This window comes from Sphaeramia orbicularis, chromosome 17 (genome assembly GCF_902148855.1).
Source record: "Sphaeramia orbicularis chromosome 17, fSphaOr1.1, whole genome shotgun sequence".
Taxonomy (NCBI): Eukaryota; Metazoa; Chordata; class Actinopteri; order Kurtiformes; family Apogonidae; genus Sphaeramia; species Sphaeramia orbicularis.
The window spans coordinates 16,695,014-16,720,221 of NC_043973.1; the positions used below are offsets into that span (position 1 = coordinate 16,695,014).

General features: G+C 34.2%; 2 protein-coding genes and 1 non-coding gene across 4 annotated transcripts in view; 1 reads left to right on the forward strand and 2 right to left on the reverse strand.

The window, feature by feature from the left end:
* The window catches only part of gng12a (guanine nucleotide binding protein (G protein), gamma 12a), an 83,423-nt gene extending 61,558 nt beyond the window's left edge, over positions 1-21,865 (reverse strand). Inside the window, exon 1 of the mRNA XM_030161018.1 lies at positions 21,525-21,865. The gene's annotated coding sequence lies outside the window, so the exon portion shown is untranslated. The remainder of the gene's footprint in view (positions 1-21,524) is intronic.
* trnae-uuc (transfer RNA glutamic acid (anticodon UUC)) lies at positions 3,663-3,734 on the forward strand. Its single transcript has one exon. It is a non-coding gene; the product is annotated as a tRNA-Glu (tRNA).
* Positions 21,866-23,580: 1,715 nt separating the features above from the next.
* Positions 23,581-25,208, reverse strand: part of LOC115437890 (protein wntless homolog) — a 34,916-nt gene continuing 33,288 nt past the window's right edge. Inside the window, exon 13 of one of the 2 annotated variants that reach the window (XM_030161272.1) lies at positions 23,581-24,606. In XM_030161272.1, the coding sequence (XP_030017132.1) occupies positions 24,572-24,606 (35 nt within the window). In that variant the 3' untranslated portion in view covers positions 23,581-24,571. The remainder of the gene's footprint in view (positions 24,607-25,208) is intronic. The other variant, XM_030161273.1, reaches the window with a different exon arrangement.

Here is a 25,208-nt window from a genome sequence, read left to right on the forward strand (position 1 = left end):
TCTCCACCCAAATAACAAGCACCTCAAATCTGTGTGGGAGGGGAAACCAGGGAATATTTCATCACCACAGCCTCTTCTCTGTAGCTCAGTTTGTTTAGTATTTTATTCCCAGCGATCATCATCACAATGCCTTTTAGTTCAGAATTAGTCGAGAACTGGGGCTGAAATTAATGAACATCGGTTGATTTGATAGTTTTTTTTTCCAGTTGTTAAAGTTTACGTATTTCAGATTGTTGTGTCTGACCTGCAGACTCAAACCAAAACCAAAACCAGCTGTTGTTTTTACTCACACATTGAGTGGAGGTTTTCCAGCAGCACAGAGGACTTTAAAAGGTGGATACCTAAGCAGTAACTCATTACAGCCTTTACTATGTTCTGCTTAAGGAACACTGTGGGCCTGTAATAGCATGTTATAACCCAGGTCCAAACTGTTCTTCTGAAATGAAACAGGCTCTGTAAGATTCATTTCTGAAAGCGTCGAGAAAAAAAAAACAAACCTCAAACTTAAGACAGATTAAAGTATTGTTAAGACGGTTCAATAGGTCTGAGTGTGCTGTCAGTACATGGCGGTTCATCGTCAGATTGGACAGAACGGAAGAAGCAGATAAGATAGGTGTGTTTGGAGTGTAAACTGTGTCCAAGGTTGACGTTCCTTGTAGACGCTGATCTGAGGAACGTCTCTGCCTCAAACTGTCAAGGTTAGTAGATCAGAGCAGAGAGTGAACAGGTGGAGACGTCTGTGGTAGATGTGACAGTAGATACAAGAGGAGAAAAACAGGACAGAACGCCGACATAGTGTTGGAACGCAGAGAAATACTTCTACTCAAGAGCGATTAGAATCAAAATCATCTTCATTCACTAAGGACGTAAACACATAATGAATATTTAGCTGCTAGATGTTGTCTGTGGTAAATTACAAATGCAGTATAATATATAATAAAAAATTTAAGAAAAGGAATAAGAAAAAAGAAACTCTAGAAGGCACAGTATCAACTTCTGGACAGTTATAGTGCAATTTTTTTGTGCAACTGTGGATATAACTGACGATCTCTCCGACGCTGCATTTTGCACTTTGCAGCAAAAAAAATTCAAATGGCTACATTAAGATGAGATTAGGGATGTAACGATATGAAAATTTCATATCACGGTTATTGTGACTAAAATTATTATGGTCATCATTATTATCACGGTATTGTTGAACTGTGCTCAAAATGTTCAAAAAGTACTTATACACACTGAAATAATTTAACAACGTTGTATTTTGGGAAAAATAAATAAATAAATAAATAAATATACACACACATACATATATACTAATGAAATAGGCACAATGTACTTTCTGTTGGTAGAAACGTTCAAATATTAACATGTAAACATCAAACATACAAATGTGCATTAAAGATGGCACCTTATGGCCATTGTTTGACCATTTTCAATATCAAGTTTAAGTTGTTTTAGTTTCTTTTTCATAGATAGCTAAATAGATAGTCTCTCTCTCTCTCTCTCTCAAAGTGCGGTAATCAAACACAGTTATCATGATAATTAGAATTTAATCGGTAATACTAACCATCTGGAATTTTACCGCAGTTTATCGTTATACCGGTAATCATTACATCCCTAGCTGAGATCCTGAGCTTTCCAACACTATATAACACTTTACGGCAGCAATGTGGGATACTGTTACAAGTAGAAAGGAACTGTTTCAGCGACTACCACACAGAATAATAAACACCTGGAAATAATAAAAAATATGAAGCCATAACATGGATACTGAATGTTCAAGACCAAAAAGCATGTTTGAGCAGATGTAAAATAGTTGAAAATTTAACTTGCAATCTCAGAAAGTTTCATTATGGATGTTTACAGTTGTTTCTAAGTTGTTTTCTGTGAAAACACACTGTTTGAGCATTTATTAATTATAATAATAATAATTAATGGCAGATATTGAAAGTTAATGTGCACAAGGTACGAAAGAATTGGCAAGAAAGAAATTTTCTGACACTTTTATTGCACAGGAAACATGAAGACCCCTAGGCGGCCTGTTTTAATGGCAGTCTTGAGTGAATATTGTGGAGAAGAACCTAGTCCATGTTAGTGCAAATTTACGGTTCTGGAATTGTATGTGAACATTTCAATTTTGCTCAACCTTATATTTCTACTCTACTTCATCTCAGAGGAAATTATTGTACTTTTTACTAGAGACAAACTGATTAAACAGTGCCAATAACTATTGCCAGGCTTCTTCTGACTCCACAGGAAAAAATTTAAATTAATCTAAAATCTCTTAGTTTTTTGCAGGTTAGTTTAATGTTTAGGTCCACATTTATTACCTCCGCCAAGGAGGTTATGTTTTTGCCAGGGTTTGTTTGTTTGTTTGTTTGTCTGTTTGTCTGTCCGTTAGTGTGCAACATAACTCAAAAAGTTATGGACAGATTTTGATGAAATTTTCAGGGTTTGTTGGAAATGGGATAAGGAAGAAATGATTAAATTTTGGTGGTGATCGGGGGTGGGGGGGCCCACGGGGGGGCCCATTTCCAACAAACCCTGAAAATTTCATCAAATCTGTCCATAACTTTTTGAGTTATGTTGCACACTAACGGACAGACAAACAAACAAACAAACAAACCCTGGCAAAAACATAACCTCCTTGGCGTGGGGGGGGGCCCACAGGGGGGGCCACTGATCAGCCTTGGCAGAGGTCTGCGCTCTCCGAGTGCTTCTAGTCTACTTATTGATTTACTCATTCAGGTAAGTATTATTTTGATATATTTCCAGTCCACATGAACACAGGTATTTTCCTCTGTTTATAAAAATATAGACTATAACACAAAAAAAACACTTTCGATAACACTTACACATGAAGCTGAGTAGCAATAAGTTATGTATTTAATTTACCTTAAGTGTAGGTTTGGGCTGTCTTGTTTTCTTTATATTATGTAGATACCGGTTCATGAATCCGTCTTCCAACGTGATATCGTGACTCGCATAAATATAAACGCCACTTTAATTTGGTGTGTTATCTGAAAGTTATAAGCTTTCCATGTGTATGTTCACACCATTATTAGCTCCCTGTCCAACCTGAATCGATGTGTCAAATACCACGCACTGAGAGTTAGGCTTAGGGGTTAGGGTTATGTGAACCAGAGATCTCGGTGTACACTGACACACGATCAAATGGCGTTGAATAACACGCAAAAGGTTGAGAATGTGTAGGTACAGCACGCCAAATGCCATAAGAACTGGTGTGACATTCAACGCCATTTATTGAGATCAGTCTGCGTCTTCCACATGTGTCTGCACTGACCTCGATGTACTGCAGGTCATACACTGACTTATACACCTGTATAACATATATATGTTGTTTCAGGTGCATTGTCGTCAAAGCAATCTAATCTCTTCATTTTCTCACAGGGATACACAAGAACTAAGGCTTTTAAAGATGTTCACTTTGGGGGAAAAAAAAAAAAAAAACTCCAAACACCATTAATGTGTAGATGAGAGGCGCAAATGTAGAGAAAAATATCTGTTTTGCTGAATATCTGCACTAGTGTGGACAGAGCATTAGATACAAAATGGAAAAAGTAAAAACAGTTTCTCCAATAATGTTATTTTTCAGTAGGGGCAGCAGTGTTGGTGATTGACTTTACTCATGTAAAGTCAATTCCCATATGGTCTAGCGGTTAGGATTCCTGGTTTTCACCCAGGCGGCCCGGGTTCGACTCCCGGTATGGGAACGACTTTTGACCCTATTTCGAAATTGCGCCTGCTATGTAATCTGCCCTGCTCTATTAAAGTGTACATGTCTACGAATACTCTAAATAAAATGAATAATCCCATACATGATTTCATCTATACACAGTAACCCTCCACCACCCCCATATCACATCACATATATGTGCAATCACTATGTAAATATGTAAATACTTTAAAAACTTTATACTTTTAAGAAGGTTTATTTCTACCTGCCTTTTCCTTTGCGCTGGTGTGTTGCATATTGCTGCTGTATACTGTTAACCCTTTGATGCATGAATTATGAGAACCTTAGTCAAGATTTTTTTCCTGAGTGTTTTTATTCCTCTTTAGGCATAAAAAAAAAATGGGATTGATTTTTTTTTTTTTTAAATTAGCCTATTTTTCATGGAATTACAAAAATGTCCACTCATTTGGACACCATGTGTTTAATTTTTGAAGCAAAGAAACATAAAACACAATATCAGAAAGTGATATACTGTGTGAAAACTATGAAACAAAAACATTTTTGATGCTGCTAATCTGATGTTTTCTCACCTTTTATTATACTCTAAAACTAGTTTTTACTCACTTCATGAAGATATAAAAAAACCTTTTTGTTTAAGAAAACTGTTCATTACAGTCTAATAACAATTAGCAACTGATTTACACTCAAACATGTTAGTTCAGATCAGGTTTATCAAGAACAGCAAAGTTACAGTAACGGTATGAATGTCAGTGTATGGGATGATGTATAAGCATCCACTGTGTTGGCTGATATGGAACTAAAACAACAAAACCCATGAATAAACAAGAGAACAGCTGTAGAACAACTGTCCACTGCAGTGATCGCTATGCATGAAAGGGTTAAGTTTCCCCCTGGTGGGATCAATAAAGTCTTATCTTATCTTATCTTATTATTCTGTTTTAGTTTCATGGCACAAAATAACAGGAGCCTTCAAACATGCACAGTAAAACAGAGGCCTAAGTCTTAAATATGTGTACTTTTGTCGTTCACTGAAACAAACACTATTTATATTCACATTATGAGATAAAATAGAGAAATATACAATCCAATGAGTCCAGTGAAACTCCTGACATCAGATTTCACTCCAGGATGGTGGAGGTGAAGCTCAACTGCTGCATAAGGACGTTTCCATCAACAAATAATGGGGTCTCATGTGTTTAACAATAGCAAAAAGGACAAAGAGATTAGAGGATAAAGTCCAAACTGGGGTGATTTCTGTGCACTGTGAGTCCAACGCATTGGAAAAGCAGCTCTGTTGCAACATAACCATATATTGACTTTCAGTTTGTGTCAGTGTTAGTTCTTCAGAATGCAAGAACATCGGCGCTTCTACACGACCATTCTTTCCTATCTGACACGGTTGCCATGACAACACTTCCTGATTGGCCTGTGAAAACCGTGTAAAATCGAGGTTGTTGTCAACCTGATTAGAATCGAGACAGCACCTTGTACTTCCTGAAGCCTGTGGTGCAAACGGCCTCCCCTTCACCATCTAACACCATCACTGAATGGAGTTTCGAACAAACATAGAAATAAAACACTATCTGATAAATGATCTGCTGAAATAATCTAAAAATATCAGTTTTGACTTCCAAAGATCGAAGTTTATGCTGCTAAATAGATTCATCAAGGAATCTAAAACTCTAAAACACTGAAAGAAAAGCACCAATTCCTCAATGTCAATTTTCTGTCTATTATGCTATTATTCAAAAAATTCTGTATATTCTACTAAAATAATCTAAACATTACTATTGTAATTTCCCTCAACACAGGTCAATACACCTAAATAGTGTTTTTTTTTTAATCAGATATGAATCTAAAACTCCAAAATATTCAGTTTAGGGTCAGATGAGGCAAATGAAATTTAAAAAAATAATAATAATAATAATAAAACATCAATTCCACTGTGTAACCAGTCACCTCTGACCATCAAACGTTCAGTATTTAATGCAAGCAAATAATTCAACTAAAATAGCATTAAATGCCTTCAAATACAAATTCATGCACATAATATACCAAAAAATACTAAGGTATGATAAAGAAATACACCAATTCTTTAGATTTCAGCTAATTTTAAGGCAAATGTAAATAATTATGCTAAAATAATCTAAAAATACATCTTGTACCTTCTTCCAGCTTAACTTTATATACCAAAATAACTGTTTTTAATAAGCTACAAATCCAAAATTAAATATTCCGCTTAGAATTCCTTGATTAAAATAATCAAAAAATGCCTTCCCACACAAGTTTGTGCATCCAATTCACTAAAAGCACTCAGTTAAGTAGCAGATGTGACAAAGAAAGGCATCAATTCTTTAAATTTAAGAGCAGCCAACCAGCTAATTTTGAGCCAAATGCAAGTAATTATGCTAAAATAATCTAAATATACCTACCAGTTGTACCTTCCTCCAAAAACTGTTTTAATGAACTAGAAATAAAACAAAAAAATTCAGTTTAGGGTCAGACAAAGCGAATAAAAACACCAATTCCTCAACTAAAATAATCTAAAATGACTTCCAACACAAATTTATGGCCTTCATACACCAAAAATACTCAAATATGACAAAGAAAAGTACCAGTTCTTTACATTTAAGAGCAGCTAACCAGCTAATTTTCAGTCAAATGTAAGTAATAACACTAAAAAATTTTTTTAAATACCTGTTGTACCTTCCTCTTGCTCATGTTTGTGCACCTAAATAACAGTTTTTAATAACCCAGTGATCCTTAACATCCAAATATTCAGTTTATTCTCAGATAAGGTAAGATAAAATCCTCACATCTGAGAATCTGTTATCAATTTGAGGCCTGGAACTTGAGTTATTTCATGAAAGTGAGTAATTCTGCTGCCAAACCGATAGATGGGTGTGACTGTATATCCGCAATGTCACCACCACTCCTCTGAGTACATCTGCTGCTGGGTAGGGTGGAATTCAAGTAAACCAGACACTGTGGGCTAAACCTTGTGACTGCCAACACACACAGGCGCACACACACCACAAACACACACTCACAGTACAGTACAGTATATCTTACATACCCCACGAAAGGCTTGTGAACAGAAAACAAGTAAAAGAAGTTTTTAAGAAGGCGCTAGAGAAAAGAATCTGAAAAATACGCATTTATAGCCTGTCAATTATTTGTTTCCTACTACTTTAACTCTGCTTTAATTATTATACATCTAAATATGCCGGCGTTAGCGTCAGTGCTAATTTTCATCCGCAGTCCCCACTTTTTTTTTTATTAATCAATCAATTTATTACAAAATTATTACAAACAGTCAAAATCGACAATTCCTTTACAAGATACATTTTGTAATAGGACACCCCGGAAGCAGTACTCAGTTTATAAGTGGGGGCCCTTAGACATGTGATGAGAGTCACAATTTACATTATAATCTTTGATAAATTAAGATGTTCTAAATAACTATAAACTTGTTTTAAAATACTTACCTATCTATCTAATAGGAATGTAACGATTACCGGTATAACGATAAACCGCGGTAAAATTGCCAAGGGTTAGTGTTGCCATTTAAATGAATCTAATTATCATGATAACCGTGTTGGATTACCGCACTTTTCCGGAGAAAACTCCTATGTAAAGATCTGCTTTTATGTCAAATATCTGAGTATAGTTTTATTTCATTACAATTCGAATTTTCTATACCTAATATTTGGAACCAATATTCACTTTTAAAGTCTTTGAAAAGGTTTGTTAAGCATATTTGTATTATTTATGCAATAAATTATATAAATTTTTCAAATCACATTTTATATATTTTTTGTGTTTTTTGTCCTTTTATGTTGATATAGTAGGTTAAAGTGAAAAAATAATAGACAGATGATATAGATGAAGTTGTGCTGAAAAAAAAGATACCAAACATGGATATAGTAAACATTTGTTTATAAAGAATATAAAGGCAAAATCAAAAGGACTGAAAAACAGACAAAATAGGCTCAGACCACTAGGGTTACTAAATGAATGTTTCTGCCAACAGAAAGTGCATTGTGCCAATTATTTTATTTGGGTTTTTTTCAAAATACAACTTGTTTAAATTATTTCAGTGTGTGTATAAGTACTTTTTGAACATTCTGAGCACAATTTCAGTAATACCGCGATAATAATGATAACCGTGATAATTTTGGTCACAGTAATAACCGTGATATGAAATTTTCGTATCATTACATCCCTACTATCTAACGATGTTTCATTTCATTTCCTTTTCCTGAGTCTTATTGTAGTTAAACTTCATAAATAAATAATCAATTAATAACTAAATAACAACTTTTTGGATGTATCTATCAATTACACTGCAGAATGCCCAAAATGTCAAGTCTAACCTTCCAAAGACAAAGTCAGACTGTCCAAGTATATATTTATTCATCAAGAAACACCAAAAACAAAAAATGTTTAGTCAGTGGGTGTAGAGACCAAGATCCTCTGGTAACAATGCAAAACCCAAAAATATCAGGTTTACTTTAGTATTACCAATGAAAGCACCAAATTATCACATTTCAGGAGCTAAAACTAAAACACTTTTGCATTTTTTTACTAAAAAAAATTTGATCCCAAAGTTTCAATTTGATTTAAGTCAATATAAATATAGTTCAATAGTTTAAATATAGATCTTTTAAAATATGACTTCTGCTGGGATATGAAAGGAACCCTCTAACCTACTGTAATATTTAAAATATTCATATCTCCATCAGACCTGTGTGTTATGATGACATCTACTATGTGATGATACTGTATGTTAATCATTTTTATATAATGCACTATAGCACAGGTGTCAAACATGCGGCCTGGGGGCCAAAACCCCGGGCTCCAAAGGCTCCAGTCCGGCCCATGGGATGAATTTGTAAAATACAAAAATTACACTGAAGAAATTAAAAATCAAGGATGTTAAATTTATTTTAGGTCAATTCAATCTAAAGTGGGTCAGACCGGTAAAATACTATCATAATAACCTATAAATAATGAAAACCATTTTTTTCCCCTTTGTTTTAGTGTAAAAACAGTAAAATTACACAAATGTTTACATTTACAGACTAGCCTTTTACAAAAAATGTGAATAACCTGAACAAAAATGTCTGAAATATGTAGAATTGTACCAATATTCTGCCTGTTATTCAATGTTGAGTGTATTTGTAGATCCACTGTGATCTGTAAGTTGTGATGCACATGTTTAAATGATAAACTAAGGCGTAATATTGTTAAAATTGCAAATATTTTTCTTAAGAACTTTCAGGTTGTTCATATTTGTCCATTTTATGTTCAAGTACAGTTCATACTTGTAAACATTTTCATTAAGGAATTTTGCTTTTTCACTCAAAAACATAGACAAAACATTGGAGTTGACATTATTTATCAGTTTTTATCCTATTATTTATATTTTTTTACTGGTCCGGCCCACTTCAGTTCATATTAGGCTGCATGTGGCCTCTGAACTAAAATAAGTTTGACACCCCTGCTCTATAGTTACGTCATGGGCTACAAATCACACTCATTATGCACAGTATTTTTTACTTTTGGGCATCAGTTAATTATTTTCTCGGTTAATTATTTGGTCTATAAAGTATCAGACTGTTAACTCCATAACCACAAGAAAGTAAGGAAAAAAACTAAACTAAACTGAAAATCATAAAGGAACTAGAGATCTTTTCCCAAAATGTTAATCTATTATCAAAGTACGCTGTTGGCCATAAAGTTGGAATAATTTTGTGACACATGAAAGTTTAGTTTATATTAAAGCAGAAATATTTAATGTTTTTTTGCCATTATTTTGCAAAAAATTCAATGATGCCCTTTCAGTATATTGTAATTCTAAATAACATTTTAAAAAAAAGTATGTTGTATCACAGGTGTTTTCAGACAGACAGGTTAATAATAAAGTCTTATCTCACCTCTTAAATATGTGATTGACAGCTGTAACTACCAATCATTGATCAGACTCAGTTTAATTCAGTTTAATTAAACAGTCCAATATCAGACGTATCTACACCTTTTACATCCATCTCTACTGTGTGGCTCTACAGGAAGCTTGAACCAACATCAGTGTCATCTATTTACATTCAGACATTTGATTGGGACCGAGAAGAGAGAGCTGCAGAAACAAAGCTTGTATTTTTTTTATCCCAATTGTAGCTCCTGTAGCTTTAAAAACTCTGTACATTAAATTAATCTTTTTCTAATATGACTAAAAAGTACTGAAAAATGCTTTCGTTAGTGCAGAGGTGACAAAGCCATAGGACGAGAAACAGTAAAAGATACTGTTCTGGGTTTTTATTAATCAAAACTGGATCATTCAAATTAAGATTGATTTGAATGAAATAATTTATTAGTTTTTTTATAACCTAATATGGTGAATTTATGAATTCTTGCAGCTCTGTTAGAGAGTGTAATGATGTGTGCATTGTGTAGGTCTGTGCGTGAATGTACAGTCGCAAAAAAAATTATTAGACCATCAAAAGTCATCAGAAACAATGGTTATGCGATCAAGTACTAACTCCTGTGTGTATCATGTGACTAAAACAGACAGAAAAGAAAATATGGAATGCCTAAAAGCACTGTTTTTGGCAGTACAATGCCATAGATATTCGGGGTGTAAGAAAATATCGCTTCTTCAATATATCGATATTTCATTTCACGATACTGTATTGATATTTATAGGTATTTATTTAAATGGAGATATGGCAGAGGTTCATGTTTTTGTTTTTTATTTGCTCTTTTATTTCTGTATTCATACGGGTGTTTTACTCTGTTGTTTGTCTAATAAAAAAGTAGTATTGTGATATTGTAGGCCATGGGTATAGGTTTTTTTTAAACTGATAACACTGTTTTGTTAAATAATGGTTGTTTGAATCATCCTAAAAGCACTTTTTACTGTCTTAGAGGCAGATGGTAGTTCCTTGCATTAAAATACTGTTCTGATGTTGGATGATTCAGAGACTGAACACTATACATTCTATTCACAACTAATAGAATATGAACATTTGAGCAGGATCTGAAACTGTAATATCTGTAAAACATTATTTTATTCTTTTTTTGTGTGTGCGTTTTGTGCCTGTAATTTTATTTTTATTTATCTGTAAAAAAAAAAAAAAAAAAAAAAAAAAATGTTAGTTTTTACAGAGGAAAGTTTTGTGATATAGTATTAAATCGTGTTCTGAACAAATAAAAATATGTTCGGTATTTGTGCATATTTCTGGTATAATTAAATTTTTCCAGGAAATAATCTCTTAACATCCCTTAACAGTATCGTGATATATCGCGATATATCGTATCGCGATCCTAGTATTGGGATTTGTATCGTATCGCCACATTTTTGCCAATACACAGCCCTAATAGCTATTCATGTAAGAACTGAAGTGATTTTGGTTATTACACTGGTCTACAAGGAAAATGCTTCCAGAACAAAAGTAATGAAATTTTACCACATGAGAGTCACTGATAAAGAAAAATCAAGCAAAAAATGCTGGTTGGCTGAACTTTCCAAGATACAGCCTTGGGTCAAAATGTGAAATTCAAGAATTAACGAGACAATGGGTTTGACTCCAAAGGAATATTTGTCTCAGAGCTACAAGATCTACTTCAAAACACTGTCTGCACATTAGAATACATTCACTTTACAGGTTCTATTTAGTGGAAGATTTATAAAACTATTACATAAATGTACATAAACCAATATATATATGTGTAATAACACTTAATCATATACCTTGAAAACATCAGCAAACCGGCACTTTTGTCATTTATTTTCTAATTAATCTTATTAAAATATGTAACATTTAGCACATTTAATGTCTGAAGCAAATCATTTCTAAAAAATTGTAGACCAGTGTTATCAAGAAAACATGGAAAATGACTAGATATCAGCTCTGAAATTAAACTCTCACGAGCTTTTTTTGTTGTTATCGTTATATTTGTCCACACAAATGGACCTTTAGTTGTACCAGGCATTAAAATGAACAAGAAATTGAAGAAAACAAGGGGTGGTCTAATATTTTTTTCCGTGACTGTAAGTGTAACATGAAAAAATCTGATGAGTGAGTACTGAAGCAGCACGCTGTGGCACGTACACTCATACTCCAACTGAAACACCTGCAGGGAATCCACAGCTGTACGAGGAAACACAGGGTGACAGCGGCCACCGACCGCCTGTCTGTCAAAAGCAGAGCTGCTGATCGAGTCGGGCAACATTCTAGAACAGAAAAGATGCACAAAGCCGCCGCCGCCGCAGCCTCTTAGCCAATGAGGTATTACTGCATTGGTTACAGCTGCATGTGCCACTTTCCACATGATCCAAACAGTCCGCCCATTGTTCCCAACTTATAAGGAGACAGAGGAAGGGGATTAAAATCGATCCTCCCCTCATTCGCAAAATGTACAGTGAGTTCCCTGCCTTATCCTTTTTATCTAATCCTTCCATTAAGCCGCTCACTGTTCCCATCTCGACCATCAGCCTCCTTCTTTCAGTTACTAATCAATTTACATGCATCACACATCACGTTAAACCCTGCCAGAAACTTACTCACAACTCCGAATGCAGCCCATGTCCTGAGAGCTGGCAGAGAGGAGAGGGTAAAAGGGTTTAAACAGACAGCAAAGGTCACTTTTAAGGCTCCATTCGACACATTTCTCACATATCTGTAAATACCTCTTTTATCTGAGGAACAGCTTTACAATGAGGGCTATTTTCCCATCATGCACCGCTTCAAAGACAAGAAAATGTCTGGAAATTTACACATTTTCCTGGGTTTTCTACAGGTTTTAATGAGTTAAATTTAAGTCTTTTAAAGAATATTAGGGACGCAATTTAAGACCTATTTCATGCTCACACTGGAAGGAAAATGGAACCATGACATTAGTGATGATTCTGATGTGAATATGCAACAGTTTTATGGCAGTTTTATGCTTTTCTGACTTCAGAAAGTTTTACAGAGTTAAATACTGCAGGGTGACAAAGCCAAAAATGTCCAATCAACATGTTACTATCAGCTGACATCAACAACTATCATGAGAAATGTCAAATCAATACTTATTTGTAGTTTAAATGGATATTTTATTGAAAGCTGAAGTAAATATTAGAGGTCAACTGATATGGGTTTTTCTAAGGCCAATGCTGATACCGATTTTTAAAAATTTGGTCAGCTGATGGCCGATATCTAGAGGCGATTTTTGAGGCTTTTTTTTTTTTGAGCTCATTGACCATAAAAAAAAATTAATAAATAAAAATAATAATAATGGATTGGATTTATATAGCACTTTTCTAGACACCCAAAGCGCTTTACATTATTGACCCATTATTCATTCACTCTCACATTCACACTCTGGTGGTAAACTACATTTGTAGCCACAGCTGCCCTGGGACAGGCTGACAGAAGCGTGGCTGCCAAAAATACAACTGAAACAGTTAGATAATTAAGATTTCTATGCAGCAATTATTAATACACGTACACATAGTACTTTTTAACATTTATTGAATTTCAAGTGCTGCCCACACAGATGCCCAATCAAATATCTTATAACATTTACTGATTAAATATCAGCTCTCAAAAAAAATGAAGGCCGATGGCCAATATTGAAAATAAAAACAATATACTGCCCAGATATATCGGTCTACCTCTAGTCTAGTAAAATATATGTTTATTTGTGGTTTGAAACTTCTTTAAGGCCAGAACATGACTAATAGCAGTAGAAAATCTTAGAAATGTAAACATATAAGTGTTTTTGCTTATAATCCAAATATGAAAAACTTACTACTACTACTAATATTATTGTTATTATTATTGTTGTTGTTGTTATTACAGTTTACATATATAGTAGTAATTATCTTTATTATAATTCCTTTATCCCTGACCAGATCTGAATGTGAAATTCAGCAGATGCAGTATATTTGTGAATTAGACTATTTGTTTTTTACTACTACTTTCATACATTTACTTGCCAAAAGGTAAATCTACCACAAACGCATAAGTCTTTTGTTATAAACCGTTCTACAGGGGTTGGACAAAATAATGGAAACACCTTCACTTCAAGATGATAATGCCCCAATCCATACAGCTAGAATTGTTAAAGAATGGCATGGGGAACATTCTAATGAAGTTGAGCATCTCGTATGGCCGGCACAGTCCCCAGACCTCAACATTATTGAGCATTTATGGTCAGTTTTAGAGATTCAAGTAAGACGTCGATTTCCACCGCCATCGTCTCTAAAAGAGTTGGAGGGTATTCTAACTGAAGAATGGCTTAAAATTCCTTTGGAAACAATTCACAAGTTGTATGAATCAATACCTCGGAGAATTGAGGCTGTAATTGCCACAAAAGGCGGACCTACACCATATTAAATTATATTTTGTTGATTTTTTAAGGTGTTTCCATTATTTTGTCCAACCCCTGTATATCAGGTAAAAAAAAAAAAAAAGTGTCTTCATTATCAACATAAATGTTATTAGAAATATTGTTAACATTATTGAAGGGAACATGATGCCATTAACAAACGAATGAAAAGGGATGTTACACTGAACGACGTTTCTCTTAATTTTTTTTTTTTTTTTTTTTTTTTTTTTTGATATAAGGCAGGTTAATAGGCTACATCAAGGTTTTTCTTTCAGAAAATCATAAAAAATGTCTTCATTTTAAAAAACTGGGATTACTCCTCTATATGCTTTTTCTGCTCAAGGAAAAAAACAAATTATAACTTGTTTGCATCTTCAGTCCTATTCAGCATAGATTTTTAGTAAAAGTGAAAAGAGTATTGTTGAATTAAGTTTTGTTTTCTGTTCCAGTTGCCAGAAAACAATTAATTAAAATCATAAATCTACAAAACTGAAAAAAATCTGAGGTCTACTTTGTGGTCATATCACCCAGCGCTATTTTAACATAGGCTACTGGACCCAGATGTTTGCAGACATTTGAATGTGGAAATGCTGCACATTTTCTCTTTAATGTCATAATTTAGTCAGGTTGTTTTTTTTATCTGTCTACATATCATTTTGTAAGCTAAAAATCAGATCAGGTTTTACTTTACTTCTTCTAAGTACAGTCCTGCTGTTAAATATCAGTCAAAACAATAACAAAACACTTAGTATGAGATGATGCTGTGAAGTATTGTGGGATCATGGGAGTTGTTTTTTTTTTAACTGTAAAAATCAATCTGACATGACTCAGACAGAAATTATGTTCATAGATGGGGTATTTACATTTTATTTATGCTGCAACAATTAATCATTTACTTGTCACCAATTATATTAATGGACAATGATGCTGACAGTAGATAATCAAATTCTATGAATCACAATAGTCCATATTATATAAAGTTAGAGTAATTTTTTAAGGGTAAAAAAAATTCAAAATCTTTTTAAATGTGAATATTTTCAGGTTCTTTCTTCTTCTATTGCAGAAAGCTGAATATTTTTAGGTTGTGACCAAAAAAATAGTCAATTAATTGTAAATAGGGGTGTGTATCGGCAAGAATCTGGCGATACGATACAAATCACAATAATGGTACCATGATATGATATATCACGATATATCATGATACTGTTAAAAAGGCAATTTTTTTATTGGTTTTGTTTCTTTTTTAAAAGATTATCTCCTGGAAGAACTGAATTACATCAGAAATATGCACAAATACTAAACATATTTTATTTGATCAGAACAGGATCTAATGTTATTTCACAAAATATTCCTCCATTAAACTAAAATTATGTTTTACAGACATTACAGTTTAAGATCTTGTTCAAATGTTCATATTCCAATAGTTCATAGCTATTGTCACAACATCAAATATAAACAAAAAAGAAAAACAAAAAACTAAAATAAACCTCTGCAATATCTGCGTTTGAATAAATACCTAAAAATATCGATATGGTACTTTTTAATATCGATACAGTATTGTGAAATGAAATATCGCGATATATTGCAGAACCGATATTTTCTAACACCCCTAAATTGTAAATACAGTCAACACTGTAAATAACTGATGAATGCGGGCCCGGTCAATTCATTAACATTTTGGACATTCTTTAACACTTTTGACATAATGTAAGTACACAAGTCAACAAAGTATACAACATGGACTATATTTTATAATAATCAGTGCAAAACTTTGACATATTATGGCTTTAATTGCATGATGCAGACACTGTTGAAGCTCTGTCATTAGACATTTGAATTTCATAGTTGTTAAAGAACCTCGTAGAGTCAGTCCAACCTTTCAAATCTGACAAAATGGCTGCAGATCTATACATTTTGCCATCACAGTGGGGTAGATGGGGTATTTACATTTTATTTATGCTGCAACAATTAATCATTTACTTGTCACCCATTATATTAATGGACAATGATGTTGATAGTAGATAATCAAAATCTATGAATCACAATAGTCCATATTCTATAAAGTTACAGTAACTTTTTAAGTGTAAAAAAAAAATTCTAAATGTTTTTAAATGTGAATATTTTCAGGTTCTTTCGTCTTCTATCGCAGAAAGTTGAATATTTTTAGGTTGTGACCAAACAAATAGTCAATTAATTGTAAAGACAGTCAACACTGAAAATAATTGTTCAATGCGGGCCCAGTCAATTCATTAACATTTTGGACGTTATTTAACACTCTTGACATAATGTAAGTATGCGAGTCACCAAAATATACAACATGGACCATATTTTACAATAATCAATGCAAAACTTCGACACATTATGGCTTTAATTGCATGATGCAGACACTGTTGAAGCTCTGTCATTATACATTTGAATTTCATAGCTGTTAAAGAACCTTGTAGAGTCAGTCTAACCCTTCAAATTTGACAAAATGGCTGCAGATCTACACATTTTGCCATCACAGTGGGGTAGTGTTTGTTTCACGGCACTGCACCAGACAGCCTTATGACCAGACATGACAGAATGAAACAAAGCAGCTGTTCACAAACAACACAACCTCGCATCCATTCTAATAAAACCAGCATTAACTCTGCATCCTGCTCCGCCAGCGAGCCCAGTGTCAAACAGGGACAGCGGAGACAATCTACAGGTGATTTCTGGAGACAGGAGCAGACAGATGGACCAAACCAAAGCCAGTCAGCATGAAGGCAGGAAGTGCGTGATGTTCAGCTTCCACTGTGCACTCACCAATGTTGATGGGCGTTGAGAGGAGGCTTTGATGGCGCTGAATGGGGTACTAATGAGTTGGCCTTATCAATGGCCGGTCTGTGTTCTGTCCTCCTAATGGCCAAGGGACATCAACAGAGCTGTTGATGCTCCATGTAAACATCTGAGCCACTTCCCCGTGTGGGGCCACTTCAGCCATCACACCAGGAACAGAATCTAATTGGTTCATACTGGACTACACAGGCAATGTTGCAAGACATTACCTATTGCATAAGTCAAGTCAGTTACACTTATAAAAATAACCAAAGACGCTCTATAGGAAGATCACAAACACAGTGATAAAACAGATATAAAAATAATAAAATATGTGAATCACCACCTTCAGGTAAAAAAGCCTTTTTTCAGAATGACTTTCTACCTGCTAGGCCTAGTCATTTCCAAAAGTCAAATCAAGTTGAGTTGCTCAGTTTTCAGTGTCTTGTTTGGAGCTGAAAAGGGCCTCTAACAGGGAAATAAATCTTTATTTTCCCCCAGCATTCAAGAGGGGTCATGATGTTAATTGTAATCTCTAAATGCTAAAGTCAGAGTCGGTTAAAAAGAAAAAAAAAAAAGAAAAAAGAAGGATGGTACATTTCTGTTTCCTGAAGATGCAGTTTCAGTATATGTTTGAGTCAGAAATGCCAAAAATAATCAGTAGTCTGCATTTTCCTTTGTAAACTATTAAGTCAACTCAAATCTCAACTTTAAGACTATTTCACCAGTTCGTGCACCTCTAGTTTTGATTATTTTTCCGTCTACATGGACTCATGATAAAACCTGATTCAAATGCAGCAGCATTTTCTGTAATAACTGTATAAGGTGGTGTGTGGAATAAACACAAACAAAATAATAAAAGATGCACATAGAGAGGAGTTCATGTGCAATATTAAGGTGGGAAAAAAATCAGGTTGAATCTCAAAGAAAAATCTTGAAGACCTTTCTAAATTCAAACCTCCAAATTCTGATTTTACTGCCATTTGTGAAAATTCTGGTGAGTTCATCCATTGTCACAGATATTAAACACAAACTGTGTCTTTTAATAACTGACAGAGTGAAAGTTAAGTTTCTTCTGAATCAAACATGTGATACTGGATACTGAAAGCTAGAAGAACAGGAGGTCTTTAAAATTAGAAAGAGCATTGGTGATATAGTTGTAACATAAGCAGCACTGCACAAGGAACAAACTAAATACAGATAAGTTAGAAAAAAAACACAAAAAGGTAGAAATTAGTCAACCATGTTATCATATTAAGGTTAAAGAGAAGAAGTGGTTTAAGAAGAAAAATTGTATTATTGGTGGCAAATTATTCCCCAAATTACAACTGTTCGATTATTCAAATGTTAACCTATTTATTTATTACTATTTTTTGCTTTTCATTTTTGCAGCAAAATGAGTTTTCATACTGATGTTGCCTGCTGTGTCTAACTTTATAACAATGAAACACCACTCTGCGATTCCAAAAACCCAAGATGACGCAACTAAATGTCTTGTTTGGTCCATAAAAAAGACATTTGCTTGAAAAGGGCAGTTATTTATTACACAATTCACACACAGAGCTGTCACCATTCTCAGACAAGAATTGAAATTTATGATATTACTGTCTATTCTGTTACCTTTATGCACCATTGTGTAGGTGTAATCCCAGTTTAATGGGATTCACTACACCCCAGCAGGTTTACTCTAAAGGTGTTACTACTCTTAGTATCAAACAGTTTCATCCACAGGTGAATGGAGATGATTATTATGATTAGTAACTATGATGAGACCATTATGAAGTATGTATGACAGACCTATTAAAAGATGCAAAAATGAAATTAGATCAAATGCAAATACAGTAACTAATAATCTGTCCATTTACTTTATCAAAAATGGTGAAAAAGTGTTTATCAGAGCCAAGGTGACATCCTCAGATGGTCCAGAACCCACTGATACTCAGTTTACTATCACAGAGGAGGAAAGAAACCAGAAAATATTCACACATATGATGAAGAAAGACTTTTTGAATTATATTACCAGAATAGTCACATATGAATTCAATAGCTGACAGTTAATCAATCAGTACTGGGGTGTCAAACATAGGGCCTGGGGGCTAAAACTGGCCCTAAAAAGGCTCCAATCCAGCCTGTGGGATGAATTTGAGAAGTGCAAAAATTACACTGAAGATATTAACACTCAAAGGTGTCAAACTCGTTTTAGTTCAGGGGCCACATACAGCCTAATGTGATCTCAAGTAAAATATAATATAATAACCTAAAAATAATGACAACTCCCAGTTTTGCTCTTGGTTTAATGTGAAAAACTTAAATTACATTATGAAAATATTTACAATTACAAACTAGGCTATCCTTTCACAATAAAATGCAAATAACCTGAACAAAATGAAAAACCTGAAATGTCTTAAGAAAAACAAGTCCAATTTTAACAATATTATGCCTATTACTAAATGTTTTGTGCATTTGTAGACCTATCTATCCACTGTGATCTGTAAGTTGTGTTAATAATAAGCTGAGACATAATATTGTTGAAATTGCACTTATTTGTCTTATTTTCTTTTCAGATAATTCACATTTTCATAATGTGATTTCACTTTTTTCACACAACAAATATGTATAAAAAAAGATTATTATGTACAGGTTATTATGCCTAAAATTTCACCGGTCTAGCCCACTTGAGATCACATTGGGTTGTATGTGGCCCCTGAAATACAATGAATTTGACCACCCTGAATTAATAGCTGCATCACTGACTTGTGACATTAAAACAGGTGTCAAACGTGCGGCCCAGGGGCCAAATCCAGCCCACCAAAGGGTCCAATCCAGCCCGCAGGATGAATTTGAGAAGCGCAAAAATTACACTGAAGATATTAACAATCAGTGGTGTCAAAATCATTTTAATTCAGGTTCCACGTACAGACACATACAGTCCAATTAGATTTCAAGTGGGTCAGAACCAGTAAAATATTATCATTATAACCTATAAATAATGACAACCCCAAATTTTCTCTTGGTTTTTTTGGTGTAAAAAAGTAAAATTACATGAAAATGTTTACATTACCAAACTATACCTTTACAAAAAATGTGAATAATCTGAACAAATGGTAATGTCTTAAGAAAAGTTTAATGCAATTTTACCAATATTCTGCCTGTTACTACATGTTTTGTGCAATTGTAATGCACATGTGTAAATGATAAACTGATAAACTGAGGCATAATATTGTTAACCCTCCGGTATCCAGGTGCGCCTTTTACGCACTTTGCACTTCATTTTAAAAAACTTTATATTATTTTTCACAATTTAAATAAGGTTAGAATTCAAAAGTTGTTCATTTTTGGATGATCTCTAAAATTCTGGCCACCAACTAAAATGTGCACATTGTAAACAAAAGAAAATTACAAGACTAGCATCTGTCTCCCAAGTGTGCCTAAAACGCACCATTTCTTCCATTTGACATGTATGATTAGGGCTGACCTGGATTTACAATAAAAAAAAAAATCTAATTAGAGCAGAAAAATTAATCAATATATAATATTTAATAGTTTTATTAATAGGTGTGCATTTTATGCACACTTGGTGACAGATGCTAGTATTTTTGAACATTTGACCTAGCGTCAAAAATAATAATGCAAATTAACCAGTGTTGGAGTTAATCACTGACATATGCCAGGCTGCAAAAATCAAATAATATGTGATCCAATTTTTATGTAGTATTTTGAAAAACAATTTTTTGTGTGTTTTTTGCATCCAAAAAAATGGTTTGTTTACATTACAAACACGGCATTTAAATGGTTAAAAAATGTGACAATTATTGAGTATTCGGTATTTTTATTTACGGCTCAAGTTGATGAAATATCAAAAAGTGTAAAAGAATTAAAAACAAACTGTATGAAAATTTTTTGGACATTATTCCACAAGTGCGCGAAAAACGCACCCTTGGTGCTTAGTAAGGGCCTTGCTGGACGGGATACCAGAGGGTTAAAATTACACTTGTTTTTCTTAAAACAATTCAAAGTGTTCATGTTATTCAGATTTTTAAGGAAACGTTGTAGATGTAAACCTGATCATAATATAATTTTACTTTTTTTCACTGTTATTATTTTACTGGTCCGGCCCACTTGAGATCAAATTGGGGTGAATGTGGCCCCTGAACTAAAATGAGTTTGACACCCCTGCATTTAAAGATGTAATTTGCCAGAACCATCCAGACCATGAAAACAGTCCACTGGGTTTTTTCAAAGCACCGCATGGACCAATAAAAAAAAAAAAAAAGGTCAGTTCAAATGTTCTTTTTCTGTGGGATAATCTGTGTGCTTTCCAGAATAAGTCATTTGTGGCAAACACAGTAGGTGGGGCCTGTGGGAATAATCAGAGTAAAGGCCCAGACAGTCCAGTCTGTGGAGTAAACCCCCCCAGACTGAGCCCTCACCTGTTGAATACCACAGTAAAACACCACACGAAGATGACAAATCAAACACTAATATCTACGGTGTTGGGTTTAATCATGACGGACTGAACAGACCCTGAACGTGTCACCAGACTCAGACCAACGAACCAACTGTTGCTTGGTTAAAAAGCGCGTTTCATTCTCTGTTCGTGGACACTTTACGGACACATTGGAGGTCTTACCTGGCCGGGTTAATGTACACTCAGGTCTCGCCGTGTGTCCGCTGACTGAAGCCAAACTGTATCCGTCAACAGACTGGGAGGAGACCTTTTCCCTCTGCAATGTCACAACTACACTAACGCGTCCACAACCATAAAAACACACCGCGGACTTCAAAGCTGCCGAGTCCCACCGCAATCACTTTCCGCCGCTGTTCGTGTTAATATTTAATTGTCGCTGACTTTTTCTTCTCAGTTCGAGCAGTTTGTCCTTCTCCCCCTCCTTTCCTTTTTCCTCATCCACTTGGACGTTTCGAGACGAGGACGGCAGAATTTAGTCGGAGGTGAGAGGCGGACCCACCGAGACACTGGCGGATGTTCCCCACGGTCAACCACCCGTGGTGCACACGGCACTTCCGGTTTACCCCTTCAACATAAAACCTCCGATGTTTACGAAACCCGGACTAGTACAAAGGTCCAGTGAATATACAACATTTACAGTTTAGCAAATTATACACCTTTAACGCCCTGGTCACACTTTTTTTATTGTCATATTTGCTGCTGTTTTGTTCCATTTTGCTCCTCCTCATCTTTCATCACCATATTGCTGTCATAACTGTATTGCACTAGATAGATAGATAGATAGATAGATAGATAGATAGATAGATAGATAGATAGATAGATAGATAGATAGATAGATAGATAGATAGATAGATAGATACTTTATTCATCTCATAGGGAAATTTACAGGTTCCAGCAGTATCCACAAACTTAAAAAACAAACAGTAGTAAAAACACAATAGTAAAAACTACTGTGCTACTACTTTATATTGTATCATAGTTTATCTTTTATACCACTTTACTTAGCCTTATTCTACTTTTATAATTTTTTATTTTTATTTATTTATTTATTTATTTAAATTGCATGACATTTAAATAGCAATGCAAGAGAGAAACAGTGTCTCAGTTCTCTGTATGTCCTATCTCATAAATCAACAATTTTGAAAAAGAAAAATCTTTGAATATTTTGAAACTTTGAATTTCTTCAGATATTATTAACAAGATTGGTCCATAATAACCAAATTACTGTAGTTACACAGATAAAAACAGAATGAAATGATAATATTTCAACATGTATATATTGATTACTATCCCAGTTAAGTGATGTAACCACAATTAATGCCCACTGTAAGATAACAGCAGGACTTTGTCCCAAACATCATCAGCTATTACATATTTGAGCATTAGAGTGTATTACAAGATTTGCATTCAAATTTTTCAAGACTCAAACTATTGAGATCAGCAGTAAATTTTGTTATAAAAGGTTTGTGCTCAAAATTAACTTCAATTCAAATCTAAATAAATTCCTCGAAACCCTCTCAACTGTAAAAAAAAAAAAAAAACAAACAAAAAAAAAACACAAGCATGTTATTCTCAACTCATGACACCAAATCTACAAACACATGCAGATCTTATAAAATATGTGTTGCAGTGTATTCAGTTACTCAGCCAGATATAAGGGTGTTCAGATAAGCTCAGCATTAAACATCTACAGCACGTACATTTATATAATAAAACATAAATGCAGCAGTAAAGTGAATCCAGAAAGATTAAGTGATTTGATGAATTCACATACATCAAGTAACTAACATCAACTAAAATGTTAAAAGTAATATATAATTTGCTAAATGTGTCAAGTACTGAATTGTTTCACTTTGTATTGATTTGCATCTCAATGGATTTGCACCTTAATTTGCAAGAGCAAAGTTTCAATATGATAAATGTGTTGTTTTTTGATACATCAGTTAAAAGCTTTTTTCCAGATTGTTCAGAGTATACTTAAAATCTATGCTTTTACGTCTAAAGTCCACACTTCCTCTCTCACACTTGCCGTCTTTCTCCAGCTTGACTGCTGTGAGGAAAGTGAAAACTGGTTTGTTGTTCTGCTGTGAGCCATGCAGAGGCACCATCCCTACATGAATACAGACTCATATTTAGATAGAGGTTATACACAGTAAAAACTTAAAATGTAAATGTAGGTACAAACAATATGGTAATACATGTAAAACAAACGCCAGAATATTAAGTAAACAGTTTTATTTAAATAAGCATAAAAAGCCAAAAACTAAAAACCATGTGTAATAGGCTACAATCAACTTCAAATCATACCTGTCAACAATTTATTGATGCATAAAGTTTATGAAGTTGAAAATAAGCACTTTATAAAAAATAGATATCTACATTGTAACATAATGAATGTACAGTATGCATTTCCAAAGTGGCTATGTGGTCTGTACATTTTCCCCAATGATATAAAAAAAGAAAAGAAAGCAAAACTCCACCACTTCAAGGACGATGACTGACAGCAGGACCCCACATCGTCTACGTTCTATGGGAGAGTATACATGTGTGAAATGCTGGGAGTGTAACTGGTAAATAAAGCAGAAAACAAACCGAGTGGTTAAGTAACATCTGCCCAAATCTCAGGCCTTTTCAGTCAGCAGTTTAACCAAACTGTACTGTTAAAAAAAATAAAATAAAAATTTAAAAAAAAATGGAGTGTGCTGGCTACAAGTGCAACTTCTGACCTCCAAGAATGGTTTTCTTTACACTTACATTTTTTTGATAAAGCAGCTTTTTGTACCTGACTCTGTGTCAAAAGCATTGTGTAGCATTTACAAACACAACACAGTTTACCTTAAGTTTGAAATGTATGACAACGCTCCACTACAAATTGAAAAAGGACTGATATGAGCGGTGATAATATTCAGCCTTTGGGAGATTCCGTAAGAACTCAGGAGTCGGGAAACACGAACAAGTCACACAGTCAGGATTTAGTGTTTGGACTGAGACATTTTGAGAGACTGGAGAGCACATGCAGGGTGGACTGTCGTTGGAATTGATGTAAAGAGAAAAAGCTGAATGGTTACATATCTAGAGGAGGGGGACGTTGGAGCAGTAGGTAGCAGTGGGGCGTCTGAATAACAGTGTGACGTCTACTCCTGGGCCTCTTTGCCGGTCATCTTGTAGATCTCAGTGGGGCTGTCCAAGTGGGTGATGGTGGTGGTCAGCTAGATGTCCTCGCCACTGTTCGCTCCAGCATCTCCTGCAAACATAGATACGAACAGTCAACAGCATCACATCACAGAACAGGAGGTTCTAGATCTCTTCATTTTTTTTCCATCAACTTAATTTTCTTCATTTATTGCACCGTTAAAGGAATATTATGGTTTTCTAGAGATGGCAGAAATACACTGACCTTTAAACTATAATAGAAGTACAGATTATTGTGCAAGAAGACAATTCAATTAGTAAAAAAAAAAAAAAAAAACAACCTTTTAAAGGCCTTTTCTGCCTGTTTGTGAAAAGTAAACTGAACCTCACATCATTATTAAACAAAAATAAAAAAGAATGTACTGAAAATAATGACCATCAACTCCACTCTCACCTATAGAATTTGAAGCATTATGATGCTTTTTCAACATGTGGTTAATTTTTATAAATTAGTTTTGCCATGTTTTGTTTGTTGTGTGATATGCACTGATGGATATAGAAAGGCATCACCTTTTCTGTGCTTTTGTTCCATTCATTTGTTTTGTAGGAATCAGTCTTGATATTGAGAACATGCACATTGATGCAAAATTAAAAACACTTGGTGATTCACCTCAAATGTGTTAAAAATTAAAGTAAAGACAGTTTTGAAAATGT